The sequence below is a fragment of the Anomaloglossus baeobatrachus genome, chromosome 3, assembly GCF_048569485.1.
Source record: "Anomaloglossus baeobatrachus isolate aAnoBae1 chromosome 3, aAnoBae1.hap1, whole genome shotgun sequence".
NCBI classification, from domain to species: Eukaryota; Metazoa; Chordata; class Amphibia; order Anura; family Aromobatidae; genus Anomaloglossus; species Anomaloglossus baeobatrachus.
In genome coordinates, this window is record NC_134355.1 from 583,529,635 (window position 1) to 583,550,018 (window position 20,384).

General features: G+C 46.3%; 1 protein-coding gene across 1 annotated transcript in view; it reads left to right on the top strand.

Moving 5' to 3' along the window:
• The window catches only part of LOC142297315 (kyphoscoliosis peptidase-like), a 91,837-nt gene that overhangs the window by 54,274 nt on the left and 17,179 nt on the right, over positions 1 to 20,384 (top strand). Inside the window, exons 8-12 of the mRNA XM_075341553.1 lie at positions 78 to 160; positions 2,893 to 3,001; positions 5,437 to 5,554; positions 16,457 to 16,639; positions 18,116 to 18,306. Coding sequence (XP_075197668.1) covers positions 78 to 160; positions 2,893 to 3,001; positions 5,437 to 5,554; positions 16,457 to 16,639; positions 18,116 to 18,306 — 684 coding nt within the window. The remainder of the gene's footprint in view (positions 1 to 77; positions 161 to 2,892; positions 3,002 to 5,436; positions 5,555 to 16,456; positions 16,640 to 18,115; positions 18,307 to 20,384) is intronic.

Consider the following 20,384-nt stretch of genomic DNA (forward strand, 5'->3'; position numbering starts at 1 on the left):
CAGCCATAAGACTTTATTACATTCAGTTTTTAGCTTAGAACTGGACATTAGAATATCAATTATATCTTATTACACAGCTTATCCTTGGGATAGATCAAGTCTGAAGTCCTTGGAGATAGACCTAAAGCCTTTGGAAAAGGTGGATCAATTTGCTTCAAAGGTAAAAAAAAATATTGTCCTGAGCAAAGAATAATTAGTGTGGCATGTGCCCTTAGAACTGAATGTGCCAGCCACCAAGCTAATCTGCCTTGGGAATTTAGAGGCAGGACTGGAGAGAAACCCAAGAATTAAACTGTCTGACTAGTCATGCTCAGGTGCACAGAGTAATGTTACATGTTCCTTGTGCTGCTGCGGCAGGGAATTCGAGTTCTTACTTGTAACACAGATTACTGGTGATCTCTTTCGGTTTTAACAGTAAGGGCACAGTGACACAGCCATATAACATGAACAAAGATTGAATTGAAGGAAGCTGCGGATGCCGGGCTGTGAGGGCTCCGCACTCCTTGACCAGAGTAAACCAGTGCTTGTAGACCGCTTTGGGTGGGGTGTGACACTTAAGCAGGCTTTACACTCTACGATATCGTTAATGATTTATCGTCGGGGTCACGTTGTTTGTGACGCACATCTGGCGTCATTAACAATATCGCAGTGTGTGACACTTATGCGCAACCTAAAACGATTACAAAAGTGGCCAAAATCGTTTGCCGCGGAGAGGTCGTCCTAAAACAAAAAATCGTTCTCTTCGAATTAGCGATGTTTTCCCTCGTTCCTGCGGCAGCACACATCGCTGTGTGTGACACCGCAGGAGCGACGAACATCTCCTTACCTGTGTCCACCGCCAATGCGGAAGCAGGTAGGTGGGCGGAATGTTTACGTCCCGCTCATCTCCGCCCCTCCACTTCTATTGGACGGCTGCCGTGTGACATCGCTGTGACGCCGCACGACCTGCCCCCTTAGAAAGGAGGCAGATCGCCGGACTGAGTGACGTCGCAGGACAAAGGGTACTGTGTTCCCTTAAAAAGAGAGGGAGAGAGATCTGTTGGGAAAACCTGCCTAACTGGACGTTGAGGCATGGGCGGAGGGGGAAAGGGGGTTTCTTCATCGGTTTGAGACCAAGGATTCCTAGGCAGGTCCTCAACCTTTGTGTTGGGGCTTTCCCATGTCTCAATGTTCTCTAAGTCCTCTCTGCTACCTATTTTGGCAATGGTGGCCTAAGACTGTACAAGTCTTTTGAAAAGGATAAATACAAGCAAGACGCTCAGTGCAGCTTTGGTGGGTCGACCCTTGTGCAATGTATGTTGCCCTGCCTTCGAGCTTCATCGAATTTTCTGTGATTGGGAGAAGCTAGATCAGTTCATCTAGTCTTGACTCATGGCTCTTTCTCGCTTGTCCTTTGAGGATCAATCAGTCCCCCCTAGTACAATCCAGAAATATTACTGAGTCCATCAGTTATTAGATATATGAAACTGAAATAGCTGTTGCAAAAACCCAAATTGTTATAAAGAAAAAAGGTTAACATTAATAGGGGTGCCCAAACTTTTTCATATGACTGTAACACATTTGGCATAAAGCACATAAAACAGCATAAAACACAGTAGGAGAGGGGGTAGCGTGACCACCTTCTTCTGCAGCTCAATAAATAGCCTGGCTGGCAGCTTTTCTGACCCAAGTGTGAGAGCTGCATAGAAATACATATTGCCACATTTAAGTCAATGTCTTCTTAGCTGGAGTACCCAAGAACTATTCCGAGATGATCCAGCTACATACATTGGGTACATGCATCTGCAGCCCCAGCTGTAAACAGTTGATTCGTAAGGTACCATTTGTAAGGCCTTACCGATCTGAGATTAATGAACCATCTTTGTTATAAGACATAGACAACCCCTTTAAATATATTTAGGTACTAAAAGAGTAGTTAAATACTTTAATGAATACCTGTCATTATGCTTTAGTAACAGATGCCCTGATTCTATAAAATTATGTTTTATAATAAAGCACTGCTGTTTTTCAAATAAATCTTATATTTAATAACACAATGGCAAGTGTTTAGTGCCATGCTTGTGGAGAAGTGTCCTGTGAATAGTTCTCTAACGTTTCTCTAATAGGCTCAGTTTAAAGAAACACTCCAATCAAAGTTTTTACTCTCTTAATATATTGCAGTCATCATATTATATAGCACTGTGTCCTTACAATTGCTCATTTTGCATTTTGTACCCAGTTAATTATTCTGTTTTCCATTAGGTCTATGACATCATGTGATTAAAAACAGACTAGCTGAATCCTTTTAAGCTATGTAGAAACAGGAAGTCTATTTTCCCTGCACGTTATGAGTCACCGCAAAAGTCAATGGCAGCGGGGAGGAGGGAGCAGCTAGGTCAGGAGTTGAAGATTGAACAGGGAATGATTCATGTCGGAACAAGAGACTTCCTGTTTTTACACAGAGTAGAGAAAAGAGAAGAATTTACTGGGTAGAAAGGCAAAATGAGCAATTGTAAATACATAGTACTATACTGTATAATATGATGATTGCAATATATTAAGAGGATAAAAACTTTCATGGGAGTGTTTCTTTGATTAACAAGATTTTCCTCATTTGTGGATAGGGTAGATCACAGATGGGCAGGGGGAGCTAAGTGGGACCGAAAAGTGGTACTTGGCCTCAGAGGAAGAAATTATTTCTCTAAGATATCTTACTGCTTTGAAGCTAAACACTTTTTCCTAACCAGGATATGCGGCCATGGTTAGGGGAATTTACTTGTGTTGAAAGGTTCATATTTTTAAACCTGACCTCACCAAATCAGAGAATCACTTGCATCATCCCAGATTAGCAGATCTTTGTTGATTTCATGTTGACCTTTTACACATACTTACAATATTTTATCTGTATATCAGCTGGACACCAAGGGGACAGTGGAACAATTAGTGCAAGTTCTTGTATGTGATGCCAATACAGAGCTGGAGAAAACAAGAGCTATTTGGATATGGATCTGTTATCACATAGGTAAGCTCTATGTAATGATGAAGTATAAGGGTACATTTTACACTGGCCGGTTATCATGAACAAACATTCCTAGGAACTCACATTTTCCATAATGTCAGTGTAAACCAACTGCCAATTTGGCAAGAGAAGGATGGCTATCTTTATGCACAAAAAGATGGAGCAAAGATATCATTACTTTCATGTCATATTTTCCTTCAGGAATTTCCTAGTAAAATATTATGACCGCCATTTTTCTAAGGATATTTTTACCATCCTAGACACAGCAAACATGACTACACTATATACTGATATCCCACTTTTGCGGTTTCTCAAAGCCGAAAATCCTGTCACTTGAATCCACTGAAAGGATTATGTGACCCAATGTACATTATCTGTGGAGGTTAAAGGGAACCTGTCAGGTGCAATATGCACATAGAACCACGAGCGGTTCTGGGTGTATATTGCTAATCTCTGCCTAACCGTCCCTGTATACACTAGCATAGATAAAGAGATCTTTATAAAAAGTATTTCTAAAGATCTCTTACCGTATACTAATGAGCGAGGGGACTAGTCCCCTGGGTGTTAGTTCCTTGGCCAGTCGCCCCCATTAGCATGTTAGTATAACCCTGTGGACCCCTGTGGGTGTGCTAACATGCTAATGAATAAGCAGTGTCACAGCGATGATCTCACCTCTCCGGCTGCCATTGCGTCCGACGGGGGATTTTGGCTAAGTGTGCATGACCCCGGAGTTTGGGTCATGCGCACTATGAAGCTGGGTGTACGCCTCCTGGCTTCAAATTGAAGTTGTGCACATGACCCAAACTCTGGGGTCATGCGCACTGAGCCGAAATCCCCTGTGGGACACCATGGTGGCGGAGAGGTGAGTGAGATCATCCTCTGACGCTGTGTATTCATTAACATGATAGCACACTCATAGGGGCAAACTAACATGCTAATGAGGGCAACTGGCCGGGGAACTAACGCCCAGGGGACTAGTGCCCTCGCTCATTAGCATACGGTAAAACATCTTTAGAAATACTTTTTCTAAAGATCCCTTTATCTATGTTAGTGTATACAGGGACGGTTAGGCTGGGATTAGCAATATGTACCCAGAACTGCTCCTGGTTCTCACTGCATATTGCACCTGACAGGTTCCCTTTTAAGTGTTGATATCACATTATTATCAATATGGCAAAGAAATATGGCATTTCCATTTCTGCCATGTATTGGCTCTGGTTGAGTGGAGACGTGAAGCCTCCCCTAGGGACAATGATCTTCTCCATTGATATAGCATCTCTTTGATATTAAGGAAAAGTTTGCTCTTCCAGAAATTGTCAGAAACTCGTAAATTAATGTATCTACTGTGACGCAGTAAAGGTGGTTGATGGGAGCTATATTACTCCTAATATGTGCCTTTTGCACTTGTGAGCAGCAGAGAAGAGGTTAATCCTGACATGGATCTTCTCTGCTAGTTCAGGTTTTGAGGCAATGCCTGATGTGCACAGGTGTATGATTAGCACAGCATAAATAGGCAGCCAGAACTTCTCAGAGTGAGGGTGGTTGGGCTGGAGAACTGAAGTAGCCTCTGTGCAGAAGGGAAAAAGAAACCCATATCTGAATGGACTGTTATGTCCTGGACCTTTTGCTGTGCTGTTTATCAAGCTGGACTTTGTCCTTTGTATCCCTGCTTTGATGTAAGACTGTAAATTTGTGTTTTTTTGTGCCGAGTGTGAATAAAACACTGACTTTTTTGGACTGGAAATCCCTACACTACACCCAGAGGAGGATACTGCCAGATGCACAACGGATTTATAGTCCATAACTTCTCCAGAGCAGAACCATTTTAGGATAAAGGCACCTAGTTACAGATTCATGTAATGTTAAATGCTAGTGAATAAAGTGCCACTTCAGCATTGTTATTCTTTTTCTTTTTTTCCAGCGCTGGAGTGGTGCTTTTAATCTAAGCTCTCTGCCTCTGGTCTTATACTCAACTTCTGTCTTCTTCTTTTACCAACAGCATTCCGGTCCCACGGCGCCATCTTGGGACCGCAACCTATGACTGGCCAGAAGTCAGAAGTTACGTCACAAGCTCTCAAAGCAAGTCTATGAGAGCCACAATGAGGCTCACATAGACTTACATTGAGTTGTGACCTCTAGCAGGCTCCATGAAACACTGGAAGAGCCGGCAGGCCACAAATCACAGGAGATTGAAGATGAGGATGCTGGAGGATGAGTAGGGTCAGGGATCTTAGATTAAAAACAATACCCAGCAGTGAATCAAAGAAAACGCTGCAATGGCGCTTTAATAATTTACCGCTTAGTTAAGCTTCAGTATATCCGTAGTGATTTAAGTGTTTTATAACATTTATAATGCACTGTAGAGGACACATAACCTCACAAATCAATGACCTTACACGTCTTACTATTTTACTAAAGAAGCTTTTTTTACTTAATAGAGTACGATGTTAAAGGATATGAAAATAAGGCTCTACGATCTTCTGATCCAAATGATGTACTGCGTGCAAGAAAGGGGGTCTGTGCTGGATATGCCTCACTTTTCCAACACATGTGCAGGTAATACACGTACAATAGCTGGTAAGTAAGCTATTTGCTGCCTTCTAGTGGTTAGATCAGATATTACAATCAATTGGATCTTTTTAAAGTGCGTTTACACTGAAGAATTATCCTCATCAAGCGATCCAGTGTAAACAGGCTGCCAATCATCCGATAAATGAGGAAAACGCTCGTTCATCGAGTGAAATTATTTTTTTATTCTTCACAAAAGATGATCGTTCTTGGCAGCACATTATCCTATGTAAACATGACTCGAGCTGCCGAGAACAAAGGCAGCCGATGCACACAAACTATTTATCTCTGATCTATTAGAGATCTATTAGAGATCATTCAGCGCATATCATGTACTGGGGTCCACCTGTGAAAACATAAGTAAAAGGCAACTGATGAGTGAATATTTACTGATATTTACTGATCGTTTAGCTAGAGTAATCAGACCATAAAGGGTTATTCCCATCTCCAAGAACCCCTCTCAATATGTAATAAGCGTATGAATACTAATATTAGCAAATCCCTCCAATTACAAATGTAGTATGGTTTTTCTGATATAGCAATATCTTTCACCTCATGTGCAGGGCATTGCAGCTTAGGTATCCATGGTTACATCCTCTCATATAGTGACAGCTAGTTAGTTAGTTGCTTGTGGTCATAACCATGGATACCTAAGCAGCAATGCCCTGCACATGAGTTAACAGACATGGCTATATCAGGACAACTATACTACATTTCTAATTGAAGGTATTTGCTATTATTATTATTATTATTATTATTACTACTAGAAGGTGGCCTGATTCTAACGCATCGGGTATTCTAGAATTTATTGTGTAGTTAATGTATGATTTTTGTTATATATATAGATGTTGTTGTGTGTAGTTGGCAAGTGTTTGTGTAGGGCATTGTAAATGTTCTGGGTGTTGTCTGGGTGGGGGGGGGGGGTGAGAGCGGTGTTGTTTGTGTGTTGCGTTGTGTGTGTTGCGTTGTTTGTGGAGCGCTGTGTGTCTGTAGCGTTGTGTGTGTGTGGTGCTGTGTGTGTTGCGCGGTTTGTGTGTGTGTGTGGGGTGCGTGTGTGTGTTTTGGGGGAAGGTATGTTTTGCGCAATGTTTGTGTGTTGCGCGTTATGTGCGTATATTTGTGTATGCCGCTGTGTTTGTGTGTTGGGTGTTGGGTGTGTGCGGCGTTGTCTGTGTGTGTGTGGGTGTCTGTGTAGGGCGGTGTTTGTGGTTCCCAGTGTGTGTGTGGTGTGTTGTGCGGTGCGCGTGTGGCGGTGTGTGTGTGTGTGTTTTGGAGGGAGGTGTGCACCCCCATCGTGCTCCATCCCCCATGCTGCGCACCCCCCATCGTGCTCCTTCCTCCATGCTGCGCATCCCCATCGTGCTCCATCCCCCATGCTGCGCACCCCCCATCGTGCTCCATCCCCCATGCTGCGCACCCCCCATTGTGCTCCTTCCCCCATGCTGCGCACCCCCCATCGTGCTCCTTCCCCCATGCTGTGCACCCCCCATTGTGCTCCATCCCCCATGCTGTGCACCCCCCATCGTGCTCCATCCCCCATGCTGCGCACCCCCCATCGTGCTCCATCCCCCATGCTGCGCACCCCCCATCGTGTTCCATCCCCCATGCTGCGCACCCCCCATCGTGCTCCATCCCCCATGCTGCGCACCCCCCATCGTGCTCCATCCCCCATGCTGCGCACCCCCATCGTGCTCCATCCCCCATGCTGCGCACCCCCTATTGTGCTCCATCCCCCATGCTGCGCACCCCCCATCGTGCTCCATCCCCCATGCTGCACACCCCCATCGTGCTCCATCCTCCATGCTGCGCACCCCCCATCGTGCTCCATCCCCCATGCTGGCACCCCCCATTGTGCTCCATCTCCCATGCTGCACACCCCCCATCATGGTTTATCTCCTATGCTGCGCACCCCTCATCGTGCTCCATCCTCCATGCTGCACACCCCCCATCGTGCTCCATCCTCCATGCTGCGCACCCCCCATCGTGCTCCATCTCCCATGCTGCGCGCCCCCCCATCGTGCTCCATCTCCCATGGTGCACACCCCCCATCGTACTCCATCTCCCATGATGCGCACCCCCCATCGTGCTCCATCTTCCATGCTGCACACCCCCCATCGTGCTCCATCCCCCATGCTATAATAGTCCTATTATACTCAGAGAGGAGTATAATAGGAGGACTATAATAGGAGGAGTGGTCCTGGGGAAAGAGGAGTATAATGGGAGGAGTGGTCCTTGGGAAAGAGGAGTATAATGGGAGGAGTGGTCCTGGGGAAAGAGGAGTATAATTGGAGTAGTTCTGGGGGGGAGGTGTATAGGTGCCCAACGTGTGCCGGGGCGGGGCCGAGCGGGCCACCGGGGGCAGGGCCGAGTGGGTCGCCGGGTGCAAGGCCGAGCGGGTCACCGGGGGCGGGACCGAGCGGGCCAACATGTGCCGGGGGCGGGGCCAAGCGTGCCAACGTGTGTCGGGGGCGTGGCCGAGCGGGCGAGGCGTCAGCGTATGCCGGCTCCCTGCACATGTGTACTGGAAGCCGGTGTACGCTGGTAACCATGATACACATCGGGTAACTAAGGGAAGCGTTTCCTATAGTTACCCGATGTGCATCATGGTTACCAGCGTACACCGGCTCCGTCACGATCCCAGCATCGTAAAGTTATGTCCGCCGGGGGCGGGGCCGAGCGTGCCAACGTGTGCCGGGGGCGGGGCCGAGCGGTCGAGGCGTCAGCGTATGCCGGCTCCCTGCACATGTGTACCGGGAGCTGGTGTACGCTGGAGCGGGCGATGCGTGAGGAGGGCCGGGGCAAGCGGCCAATTCATGCGGGGGGCGGGGCCAGGCCGAGGCGAGCGGCCAATCTGTGGGGGGGCGGGGACAGGCCGAGCCCAGCGGCCAATCCGACAGTTGTCACTGTTGTCACTGTAACGACACTGTCACTGTAACGACACAATTTTGGAGCAAGACAAACAGACAGACAGACAGAATAAGGCAATTACAGTATATATATAGATTATTATTATTATTATTATTACACCTCCAGTTGAAACCATACACTATCTATCTAAAAAGACACATCTGCATGTTTTTCTCACTATGTGACATGAAATCAAAATAAACCTTTGCCGTTTTAGGTCAATTAGGAACCAAAATATAGTATATGAAGCTGAGTATATGTGTGTGTGTGTGTGTGTGTGTGTGTGTGTGTGTGATGTGTGTGTGTGTGTGTCCATTAAAAGAAACTGCACTGTCGCATTTCATTTGCAATTACGAAATTTTTCACAGCCGCTTCATTTGATTCAGGGGATGTCATAGACTATGTTTTGAGGTGAAAATTTAACCCTGCGCTTTACAGTCATATGTCAAAAAACCTGCTTACATTAATGTCAATGGAGGTGGGAACTATATGTCATTAATGGGAGCTCTGATTGGTTGCTATAGGCAACAAAGGACATTCATAGTGTGGCGCCCCTGAGGCTTCGGTAGCCACAGGGTACTGCACCAAGGTGCGGTACTTATCCTGGATCCAGAGGAGGTCGGTATCGGTTCCACACACACAAATCATACACACAACCAGATTGCCCTCCCCACTAGGGACCGGGCTAGGGTCGGGTCTTAAGGCAGTCACCAAACACGGGGGGCCGCCACCCACTAGTGCAGTGATGGCGAACCTATGGCACGTGTGCCACCAGGGGCACGCAGAGCCCATTCTGCTGGCACGCGTGCTGTCGCCTGATCCTGCCGCTTTGATCTGCTGGTGCAGTCGCACCAGCAGATCAAAGCTGTGTTGGAGTGGAGGAGACATTTCTCCTCGCTCTGACACTCCTCCTCTCCCAGGCCGCAGGTGTGTTGCCTAGGAGACGGAGGAGCGTCAGTGAGCGGTGCCGGAGTAATGACGTCTTCTGGCCGCGTGGGAACTGAGGACCCAGCGGCGCGCAGCGGGGCAGCGTGTGTAGGAAGGTGAGTTGTGTGTTACTTTTTCTTTTTATAACTCGTGAGCGCTGTGCCAAGGTGGGGATGGGGGGGCCAGTGCCAGAATGTGGGGACAACACACATGCCAGCATGGGGTGGGAGAGGGAGAACACACATGCCAGCATGGGGTGGGGGAGGGGGAACACACATGCCAGCATGGGGTGGGGGAGAAACACACATGCCAGTATGGGGGGGGAGCACATGCCAGCATGGGGTGGGGGAGGGGGAACACACATTCCAGCATGGGGTGGGGAAGGGGGAACACACATGCCAGCATGGGGTGGGGGAGAAACACACACATGCCAGTATGGGTCGGGGAACGCACATGCCAGCATGGGGTGGGGGAGGGGGAACACACATTCCATCATGGGGTGGGGGAGAAACACACATGCCAGTATGGGGGGGGAACGTACATGCCAGCATGGGGTGGGGGAGGGGGAACACACATGCCAGCATGGGGTGGGGGAGAAACACACATGCCAGTATGGGGGGGGGGAACGCACATGCCAGCATGGGGTGGGGGAGGGAGAACACACATGCCAGCATGGGGTGGGGGAGTGGGAACACACATGACAGCATGGGGTGGGGGAGAAACACACATGCCAGTATGGGGGGGGACGCACGTGCCAGCATGGGGTGGGGGAGGAAGAACACACATGCCAGCATGGGGTGGGGGAGGGGGAACACACATGCCAGCATGGGGTGGGGGGAAACACACATGCCAGTATGGGGGGGGGGACGCACATGCCAGCATGGGGTGGGGGAGGGGGAACACACATTCCAGCATGGGGTGGGGGAGGGGAACACACATTCCAGCATGGGGTGGGGGAGAAACACACATGCCAGTATGGGGGGGGGGACGCACATGCCAGCATGGGGTGGGGGAGGGGGAACACACATGCCAGCATGGGGTGGGGGAGAAACACACATGCCAGTATGGGGGGGGACGCACATGCCAGCATGGGGGGTAAACATGCATGCTAGCATGGGGGGGAACATGCATGCCAGCATGGGGGGGGATGACATGCATGCCAGGATGGGGAACAATGCATGTCAGGATGGGGAATAATGCATGGCAGGATGGGGAAACATACATGCCAGGATGGAGGAAACATGCATGCCAGGATGGAGGAAACATGCATGCCATGATGGAGAAAACATACATGCCAAGATAGAGGAAACATGCATGCCAGGATGGAGGAAACATACATGCCAGGATGGAGGAAACATGCATGCCAGGATGGAGGAAACATGCATGCCAGGATGGGGAAAACATACATGCCAGGATGGAGGAAACATGCATGCCAGGATGGGGAAAACATACATGCCAGGATGGAGGAAACATGCATGCCAGAATGGGGAAAACATGCATGCCAGGATGGGGAAAACATGCATGCCAGGATGGAGGAAACATACATGCCAGGATGGAGGAAACATGCATGCCAGAATGGGGAAAACATGCATGCCAGGATGGAGGAAACATGCATGCCAGGATGGGGAAAACATGCATGCCAGGATGGAGGACATTTACCAGGAATGGGGTACATGCCGGGATGGGGGAACATTTACAAGGATGGGCAATATGTCAGGATGGGGTACATTTACCAGCATGGGGGAACATGCCAGAATGAGGTACATTTACCAGGATGGAGGACATTTACCAGGAATGGGGTAAATTTACCAGGATGGGGCCATGATGGGGACAAATATACCAGAATGTAGGAAATATATATCAGGATGGGGGACATGTTTACCAGGAAGTGGCCAGGAAGGGGGACATAACTACACAATGAAGGGGGAGGGAAGCCACTCGTACGTCTTTATGGGATTTCAACATGTTCAGACTTTAAAATGTAGATGTGGATTACAGGGTGACACCTGATTGCATTCCAGGCTAAAATCTCTGTCTAATATGCTGCAATTTTTTTCCAGAAAGATCAATCCAACTGCTGTGTCTGGAAAGGCAAGGGCTGAGCTTCAATGTGTGGTAAGCATGCATGAGCGTGATGTCCCTGCTGAAGAGAAGACGGCAAAGGTAAGGTTACAATCAATTATTTACATAAAAGGATTGATTGGCACTTCGGAAAAAAAATTGGGTTTAGGGCTACAGTTTGGGCACTTGGCCTGTAAAAGGTTCGCCATGACTGCACTAGTGACAGGGAATCAGGGGAGGAGCAGCCACCAGGGGGAGTGAGGAGCCAACACAACAGTTAGAGTTCTCGATCAGGAGAGGAAGAGAGCAGACGGGTTGACCGGTAGCTCTGTTGGGACACAGGAGTACAAACAGTTGCCGAGGTGTGAGCTGAATGGCTCCCTCGGAACCAGGGTGCAGAGCACTAGGGAGGCACGAACTTCAAGTGGTGCCCCAGAATCTGCAGGAGAGGGGGATTTTATGTCTCCCTGACCACCAGTTCAGTCCCCACCAGGGACCCGCGTCACCTGCATACGGGACAGGATCCTTAATAAACTGAACTGGGGTCCCAAAGTCGCTTCAAGAAACGGGAATCCGACATTTTAGAGCGCAAGACGGAAGGGCCCACAATTTACCGCACCGGCTCTGACCTCCAACGGATCCGGTATCGGCCGGGGCCCATCAAGGCGGGACCGGTACTTGGCGGGCTACACCCGTAAAACTGTGAGTAAAGTACCTGGACCCGCACCCGCTGCCTCAGTCTCTTTCATTACCGGTGCCCCGCGCTCCGGCACCAATGGCTCTCCGCAACTACTACCTCGATCATCTTCCCTGGGGCCCGCTCCACCTGCGGGGAGCAGATCCATCTAGCTGCGACATCACCATCAGCACTAGAGGATGGTAGCCGCAGCGGCGGCTAGTTAATTGGCCGCACACCGTAGATGGCGTCACGGAAAGACAACTCCAAACATTCACCTCCTATCCCATTTTTATTGTGGACACCTCAGGGCACAAAACCCGGCAGGCCAGGGTGACATCTCATACCTCCACACCGGCCCGGTGACGAGTAACTGGTACTGCGACCGACTGCACACCTGGCCCCCTGCCCCGTGGGTGCTACAACTATATAAGAAGCTTATGGGTCAGTTATTATGATTTTGGTGGAGAGACGGACAGAGATGCAAAGAGACAGGGAGAGAAACAGAGAGAGAGAGAGAGAGAGAGAGACAGACAGACAGAGACAGACAGACAGAGACAGACAGAGACAGACAGAGAGAGACAGACAGAGAGACAGACAGAGAGACAGAGAGAGGACAGAGAGAGTCCAAGAGAGACAGACAGAGAAACAGACCAGACAGAGAGAGACAGACAGACAGAGAGAGTCAGAGAAAGACAGACAGAGAGACAGACAGAAAGAGACAGAGAGAGACAGACAGAGAGACAGACAGAGAGAGAGACCAAGAGAGACAGACAGAGAAAGACAGAGACAGACAGACAGACAGAGAGGGAGAGTGGGAGAGAGACAGAGAAAGACTTAGCAACACTGGGTACTACAGCTAGTTATTTATATTTGCCAAATGCCAGAATAATGAGAGAGAGAGAATGTTTTAAGGCAATTAAATAAAAAAAATAGTGGTAGAAGGGATAGGGGATGGGCGCAAGCGAGCTGTACTTACCAAGACACCGGCACGGCTGTACGCTGTTCTCAGGCCGCACATTCACTTCCAGTGTCGCGCATTAGGCTCATTTCATATGCACTGCTCTCCCCGCTCACCAACACCTGTGATTTGTTGCAGTCCGATGGGCCCCCACCCTGAGTAGCAGTGTGTCAGCTGACTGCAACCAATCACAGGTACCAGGACAGCCGGTGAGCAGGGAAAGCAGTGCAACTGTCTGTGGGTCAGTATTGTGGTATAAAAATAAATAAATAAAACAATTGCAATATTTTTTTTTAATTATTTAAATAAATAATTTGAAAAAATGGCGTACACCCCCCTTAATTTTCATACCCAGCCATGGTAAAGTCTAACAGCTTGGGGCTGGTATTCTCAGCCTGGGGAGTGCCATGGTTATTGGGACCCCCCAGGCTAAGAATAGCAGCCTACAGCCACCCCGGAATATAGATCTATTTAGATGGAAATTCAATGCATCAATGGCAACAGAAATAGGAGTAGACGGGTATAAAAAAATTACATCACAAGTAGATCACAAGTAACCCACATAAAATGTCCCGGACATTTTTTTTTAGAGAATTGGTCACAAAGTTTTTTAACAGCTCAAATAAAAATTATTTTGCTATTAATCATTACATGAATTGTAACTCACACAATATTGTATGTATAATAAAATGCTCTTCTTGCCAAAAAATGTATGTAGATTGTAGTACGAGAAAATTAAAAATTTGTATTAATGAACGCCTAATAATATGTGACATTAAAAAACGTTTATTAACCAGGGAAGCATTTTTGATATTTAACTTGGACTTGAGATTCCCCAAAAGATTGATTCTACATAGAGAAACTATGCTTTATTATTAAATCTTTGTCTTCTCATTGATGTAGTATATCTTTGTATATGTTTGTATAGTTATCTGGTACCTTTTTTTCATTGTAATGATTCACATGTTTTAATTGTGCATAGGTGTATTTTTATATTCTTATTGGTATTTAAAGATGCTGGGAGATTTCTATCCCATGAGGCTGTGATAAAGAACACAGCCAGTGTTTGAAATGTCTGTCTTTAATGCTATTATAAATTAATTTGGGGAATAAAGTTTATCGATTTTAAAGCATCATCCTGGAGCTAAAACTCTTTTTTTTCTGGAGAAGGAAGGCCTTGGAAATAGGGAGAGGGGAGAGTGGACACCTCCTGCTAATCACCTGCGTATGTACCCTGCGCTTCTTAACATTCCTATACAGGTCCTTTCCTCTGTCTCAGTCACTTGAATAGGCCCTGACTTGCCCTGATCTCACCCTGGTTAGTGAAAAGACAGACAAGAACACTAGTCCCACCACTACAATGATACAACACAAGGTAAGGGAGAGAGACAGGGGGAAAATAGACACAAAAAAGGAAAAACACTTCAATCTCTTCAAATGCAGCTAAACACCACAGCTGCAATGGTCATGACTCCTCAGCTTTTCCCAGAGACAGGCTCCTTCCAAAGTAGTCAGCAATAGAATGAGAATCTATAACGAGTGTCAGATAGTAAGACACGTGACTTTTTATAGTAAAGGGGAGTAATCACAAAAGAGCTGCACCTGAGATTAAGGCTACAGAGGACAGAGAGATAGGAAAGAGTTATTAACCCCTACAGAACCTAAAGAAAGCAGATCCACTCAAATACAAGTTGTAGACCTGTGAACAATAAGCCGGTGTGACCTTCTGGTCCCAGACTTGCCAGTGATCTCTCCAGAGTGCTTCACACGCATGACAATTTTGCAATATTTCAAGATGTTTAACCGCCCCAAAATATCAAAAACGCCTTCATGAATCAAGGGACAAAGAATTTATCTCAATATAAGGGCACTAGGAGCAGTATAAATATGATGTAATAATAACTGTCAAGTGGAAGGAAACACTAAGGAAATGAATTTAAATAGATCACTGTGCCCCTCACTGCCCACCAGACCTGTTTTATAATTGGCACCCTGAATGCCCCAAGTGATGTTTGGCTTATGGGACCTTCATTAACTTATTTAATGGCTTTATAATTCAAGGGTGGGTGGTGTTGTCACCACCTAACAGAAAGGGAAAACAATTCCCCTACTCAGGAACTGATGAAGGGCATGCTGGGTGGCAATCGCGTCCCCTAGCAATGATGTCACCACTTCCTTCCCTGCCGTCAGTGTCACTCACAAGGTCGGCTTAGTGATACCTGACAGCAAAGATAACAGACACATTAATGGGGATAGGTAAGTTGTCATGCAAGGACGTAAATTGAAGACAAGAGGGGAATTATGCAAAAGTGAATTTATTGACTGATACACTGCAAAAGGAACCTAACCAGAGCAACAGCACCAACGTTTCGGCATAGAGCCTTTCTCAAGGTCGTTGCATCACTGGTCAGAGTAAGGAAACACGGGTCTCGGAGGACAACCGGAGGTTTGCAAATAATGGTAAGGTTCCACACGTTTTTGCAGAGTATGCTCATGGGTGAAGGGGTGACAGGATCACAATGTGATCCTGTCACCCCTTCACCCATGAGCATACTCTGCAAAAACGTGTGGAACCTTACCATTATTTGCAAACCTCCGGTTGTCCTCCGAGACCCGTGTTTCCTTACTCTGACCAGTGATGCAACGACCTTGAGAAAGGCTCTATGCCGAAACGTTGGTGCTGTTGCTCTGGTTAGGTTCCTTTTGCAGTGTATCAGTCAATAAATTCACTTTTGCATAATTCCCCTCTTGTCTTCAATTTGAGTGCTGGGATTCTCTTTACTATATGATTCTTGATCCCCTAAGCACCTTTAGTGTATGTGGTGAAGCCTGTAATTTCTATATAGTCATGCAAGGACGAGCTGTACATTTACTAGTTCCTTGGGGCTTCTCCCAATATTGACTGGATCTCTGCCCCGATACTGACCCAGCACTTTGCACTTTACTATAATGGGTAAGCAGCTCTGTCTTATTTGTGTATTTTATGAGGAAACTGTTCCTCTTACTTAAATGTTAGGGTGCTGCTTACCCATTTTTGTTTATATTACTATCTGGGCATTTTTCCTCCCTTATGGGAATGTTTTTCTGGGACCATTTTTCCTGCTATTATGTCCTTTTCTATTATATGTAACTTTACCATTTGTCTGAACTTATGTGCAATAAATGTGTTCATTTTGATATTACAAGGCAATGGTCTTGATATATTTTTTGATATTATGGTTGGCCTCTTAATACTCCCTTTTCTCTCTTCATGTACCTTATTCAATATGTGAATCATAACTAAAGCTAATCAATTTATTGACATTTTTCCTGATGATGATATCTAATAACATAACTACATCTCACTGATTGTAAACAGCATTGCTGGACTACAGTGTACGAAAATCAGTGGCTATTCCAAGGGAGCAGGCTACAAGACAGGACAGAAGATTTCTGGTGACACAGACCATGCCTGGAACATGATATATTTAAAAGGAAGTTGGCACCTGTTGGACAGCACATGGGGAGCTGGAGTGGTTAATGACTCAAAATTCACCTACAAGTAAGTAATCTTGTAATTCAAGCATTCTTATCAATTATGCAAGTCATCCATGAGTTCCATGAGTTAAAGAATGCATCACAGGCAATTTGCTTGCAATTTTAGACTTATATTACCTATATTAAGCCTCAGATGCATACATAGAAAACATGGGGGTCCATAGCAGAAGTCCTAATTGCCCTCCCCCCCAATAAAAAAGTAAAAATAAATAAATAATATTCAGTGGGGTTTTGGAAGATCATGTCTCATTATTTTGCAGCCTTTGCAAAGTAATTTTGACCCTTTTGAAGCCCCTTAGTGTTCCTACATATTAAGATTACCCCCACAGTGAATTCCTCCACAGTGCTCTCCACACGCACAGTAAAATGATCCTACATTACACCACTAGAGCAAATTATAATACCCCCACAATGGCCACAACTTCCCCTCCAAACAGTATAATAGCCCCCATGTAGACCTCAAAAAAGAATAATAGCCCCCAACCAGTCCTTCAAACAGTACAACAGCTCTCATGCTTACAGCCCTCCAAACAGTACAATGGCCCCCATAAAGCCCTGCAAATAGCACAATGGCCCTTCAAAGAATATGATAGTCCTCAAATTGCCCTCTAAATAATAAAATATGTCTCAAAACTAGTCCTACAAACATGTCCCCAAATAGCATGATGGCTCCCCAAATGGCTTGGTGGCCCCCTAAATATCAGAATGGCCCCCACGTAACCCTCCAAACAGTGAATCAGTGTGATAGCCCTACCTAGCACTCCAAGCAATATACTGGCCCCCACAATGTACTCATTTATTTAAAAAAAAAATTAAAAAGTAAAATATTCACCTCTCTATGTTACATTCCCCTGGTGTTTTGGTCTTTTCAGCATGTAGTCTGAAGCGCTGCACTTGTCGGCGCAGCAGACTTAATATAAAAAAGTCATTTTGCCCGCTGCCCTGAGACGTCAGACGCACAGGAAGAATGATGGTGGAGAGATCTGTCAGATCCCTCTTCCATCATCACTTTCAACTTTATTGGCATCTAAGATGCTGATACAGTTGAAAGTGTGATGCCAGGCGGGGCATTCTCGATGTCAGGACTGGGCCTTCCTGACTCATGGGCAACACAGCAGCTGCATTATCTGCCACCATTAACGTTACACCATCAGTAAGGCTGTTCACGGAGTCTGTCTCAAGCTGTCACATTTGGTGACAGAATTTTAGCTTTATGATTGCTTTCATAATAATGGAGAGATCGACAAGCCCCATTATAAGTCAATAGAGACCAAAACGTGTCTGGATCAGTGGTATGAGCGAGGGTATTTTATATGAGTTGGATAGAAAAAGTGATTTAGCTCTATACGTTTGAAATGAGGATATATGATGTTAGGCGTGGACAAATTTGCCAAGATTGCCCCAGCCACAATACCAGTTGTAGATTACCTGGCAAGATTTATGCAATTTGTCTGCTTTGTCTTCCACTTTTCTCTTCCAGGTACAATGAGCTTTATTTCCTCACCCACCCAGCTATTTTCATCATGGATCATTTCCCTGAAAATCCTGAATGGCAGCTATTGAAAACATGTTTGTCCCATAAGCAATTCGAAACTAATGTATATCCCAGCAGCGACTACTACAATTTCAACATGGTTTCCTACCATCCACAAATCTGTGTTATTCAAACAGGTAATATGAATGAAGATATTATAGCATTTGGTTTGTCACTGGGAAGAACAATCTTTTGGTACTTATTACCAGGGGTGTAAATATTGCGACTGGGTCGGGGGTTCAGGAGGCTCGCCAACCTCAGTGCCTGCTTCAGCTGGTTGTGCGTATGAGGACACACATCCAGCTGAAATGCATTGTTTCACAGAGACCCATCAGGTCCCTGCTCTGTAATATAAGCTGCTGGCAAAACAAACAGCAGCTGACGTTGGTGTGCACGTGACTGAGGGCGCATGACAATGACATCATGCGCCATGTTGCGCACACCGATATCACCTGCTGGCCACTATGTGCTGACTACAGAGGATGCAGCATGGTGTGGGACTGGAGGGAAGCGAGTAGAATTTCTTTTTATCTCTTTATGCATTAGAGACAGAATGAGGACTGTATATAACACGAAGGGGCCCAGGATAAGAACATATATACCAGGAAGGTATACGGATGAGGACATATATAGCAGGATCGGGGACAGATATACCAGAATGGGCCCAGGATGAAGACATATATACCAATATATATCAGGATGGGCAAAGGGCTTACGACAGATATACCAGGATGAAGAAATATATACCAGGATGGGCCCAGGATGAGGACATACATACCAGGATGGGGATCAGATATACCAGGATGGGCCTAGGATGAGAACATGTATTCCAGGATGGACCCAGGATAAACGACATATATACCAGGATGGCGGACATACAGTGGCATGTAAGAGTTTGGGCATCCCTAGTCAAAATTGCTGTTAATGTGAGCAATTAAACAAATTCATGATGAAATGATCTCTAAAAGGCATAAAGTTAAAGATGACACACTTTCTTTGTATTTTATGCAATATACTGTATATATATTTTTTATATTTTAAATGTTAAAATTAACAGAAAAGGAAAATAGGCCGATGCAAAAGTTTAGGCACCCTGCATGGTTAGTACCTAGTAGCATCCCCTTTGGCAAGTATCACATCTTGTAAATGCTTTTTGTGGCCAGGTAAAAGTCTTTCAATTCTTGTTTGAGGGATTTTTATCCATTCCTCCTTGGAAAAGTCTTCTAGTTCTGTGAGATTCCTGGCTTGTCTTGCATAGACTGCTCTTTTGAGGTCTAGGTCTATTGCCCCTCATCAGTGTGGAGTAGGATTCTGGCTAGGTGGGAGCAATGCCTAGTTGAGGGATATCTGGCTATTTTCTGTGTCGAGACTCCTAACAGAGGCTCCACGGACCTTTTTTGATTTTCATACTTCACAGGGGGCAATGCACCTAGGATTTCACTGTGTTGAGCGTCTTTGCTGGCTGCCGGCAGTGTTTTCTCTGGCTGGTCTCCCGGAGATCAGTGATTGTTTTTTCTTGCTGGCTTACTAGGCATTGCTCCCACCTAGCCAGAATCCTACTCCACGCTTATGAGGGACAATACCCCGAAACAGCTGTCTGTTGATGGATACCTGGCTTTGGTATTTCCCTTGTCATTTCTTTACACTTGTCAAAGAGTTGGATATTGACTAAAAGGGCCACTTAATATGGTGGTTATGGTGGTCTCCTAAAAAGAGCCACTCCTTGGCTAGGTCCTTCCTGGAGGAATATCTGGCTATTTTCTGTGTTGAGACTCCTAACAGAGGCTCCACGGATATTTTTTGATTTGCATACTTCCCAGGGGGCAATGCACCTAGGATTTCACTGTGTTGAGCGCCTTTGCTGGCTGCCGGCAGTGTTTTCTCTGGCTGGTCTCCCCGAGATCAGTGATTGTTTTGTCTTGCAGGTGGCATGGCAGCATCAGGGGCCATCAGCTACCATAACAACACATTGACATCCCATGAACGCTTCATGGGCCTGCCGATGGCTGTGGGGAACGGCGCGATCTTCGCCGTGGCCATTGAAATTTTCATTGTCAGTATTTAACAGTGGTCAAAGGGGTTAACAGGCGGGGGTAGATCTCAAATCCACCTGCACTTATTAGCTACAGATGTCTGCTGATCAGATCAGCAGACATGTGCGGAGAATACCGTAGGCTTGCCGCCTAAGTCCGTAGTAACCAGAGGGAGGCGACCA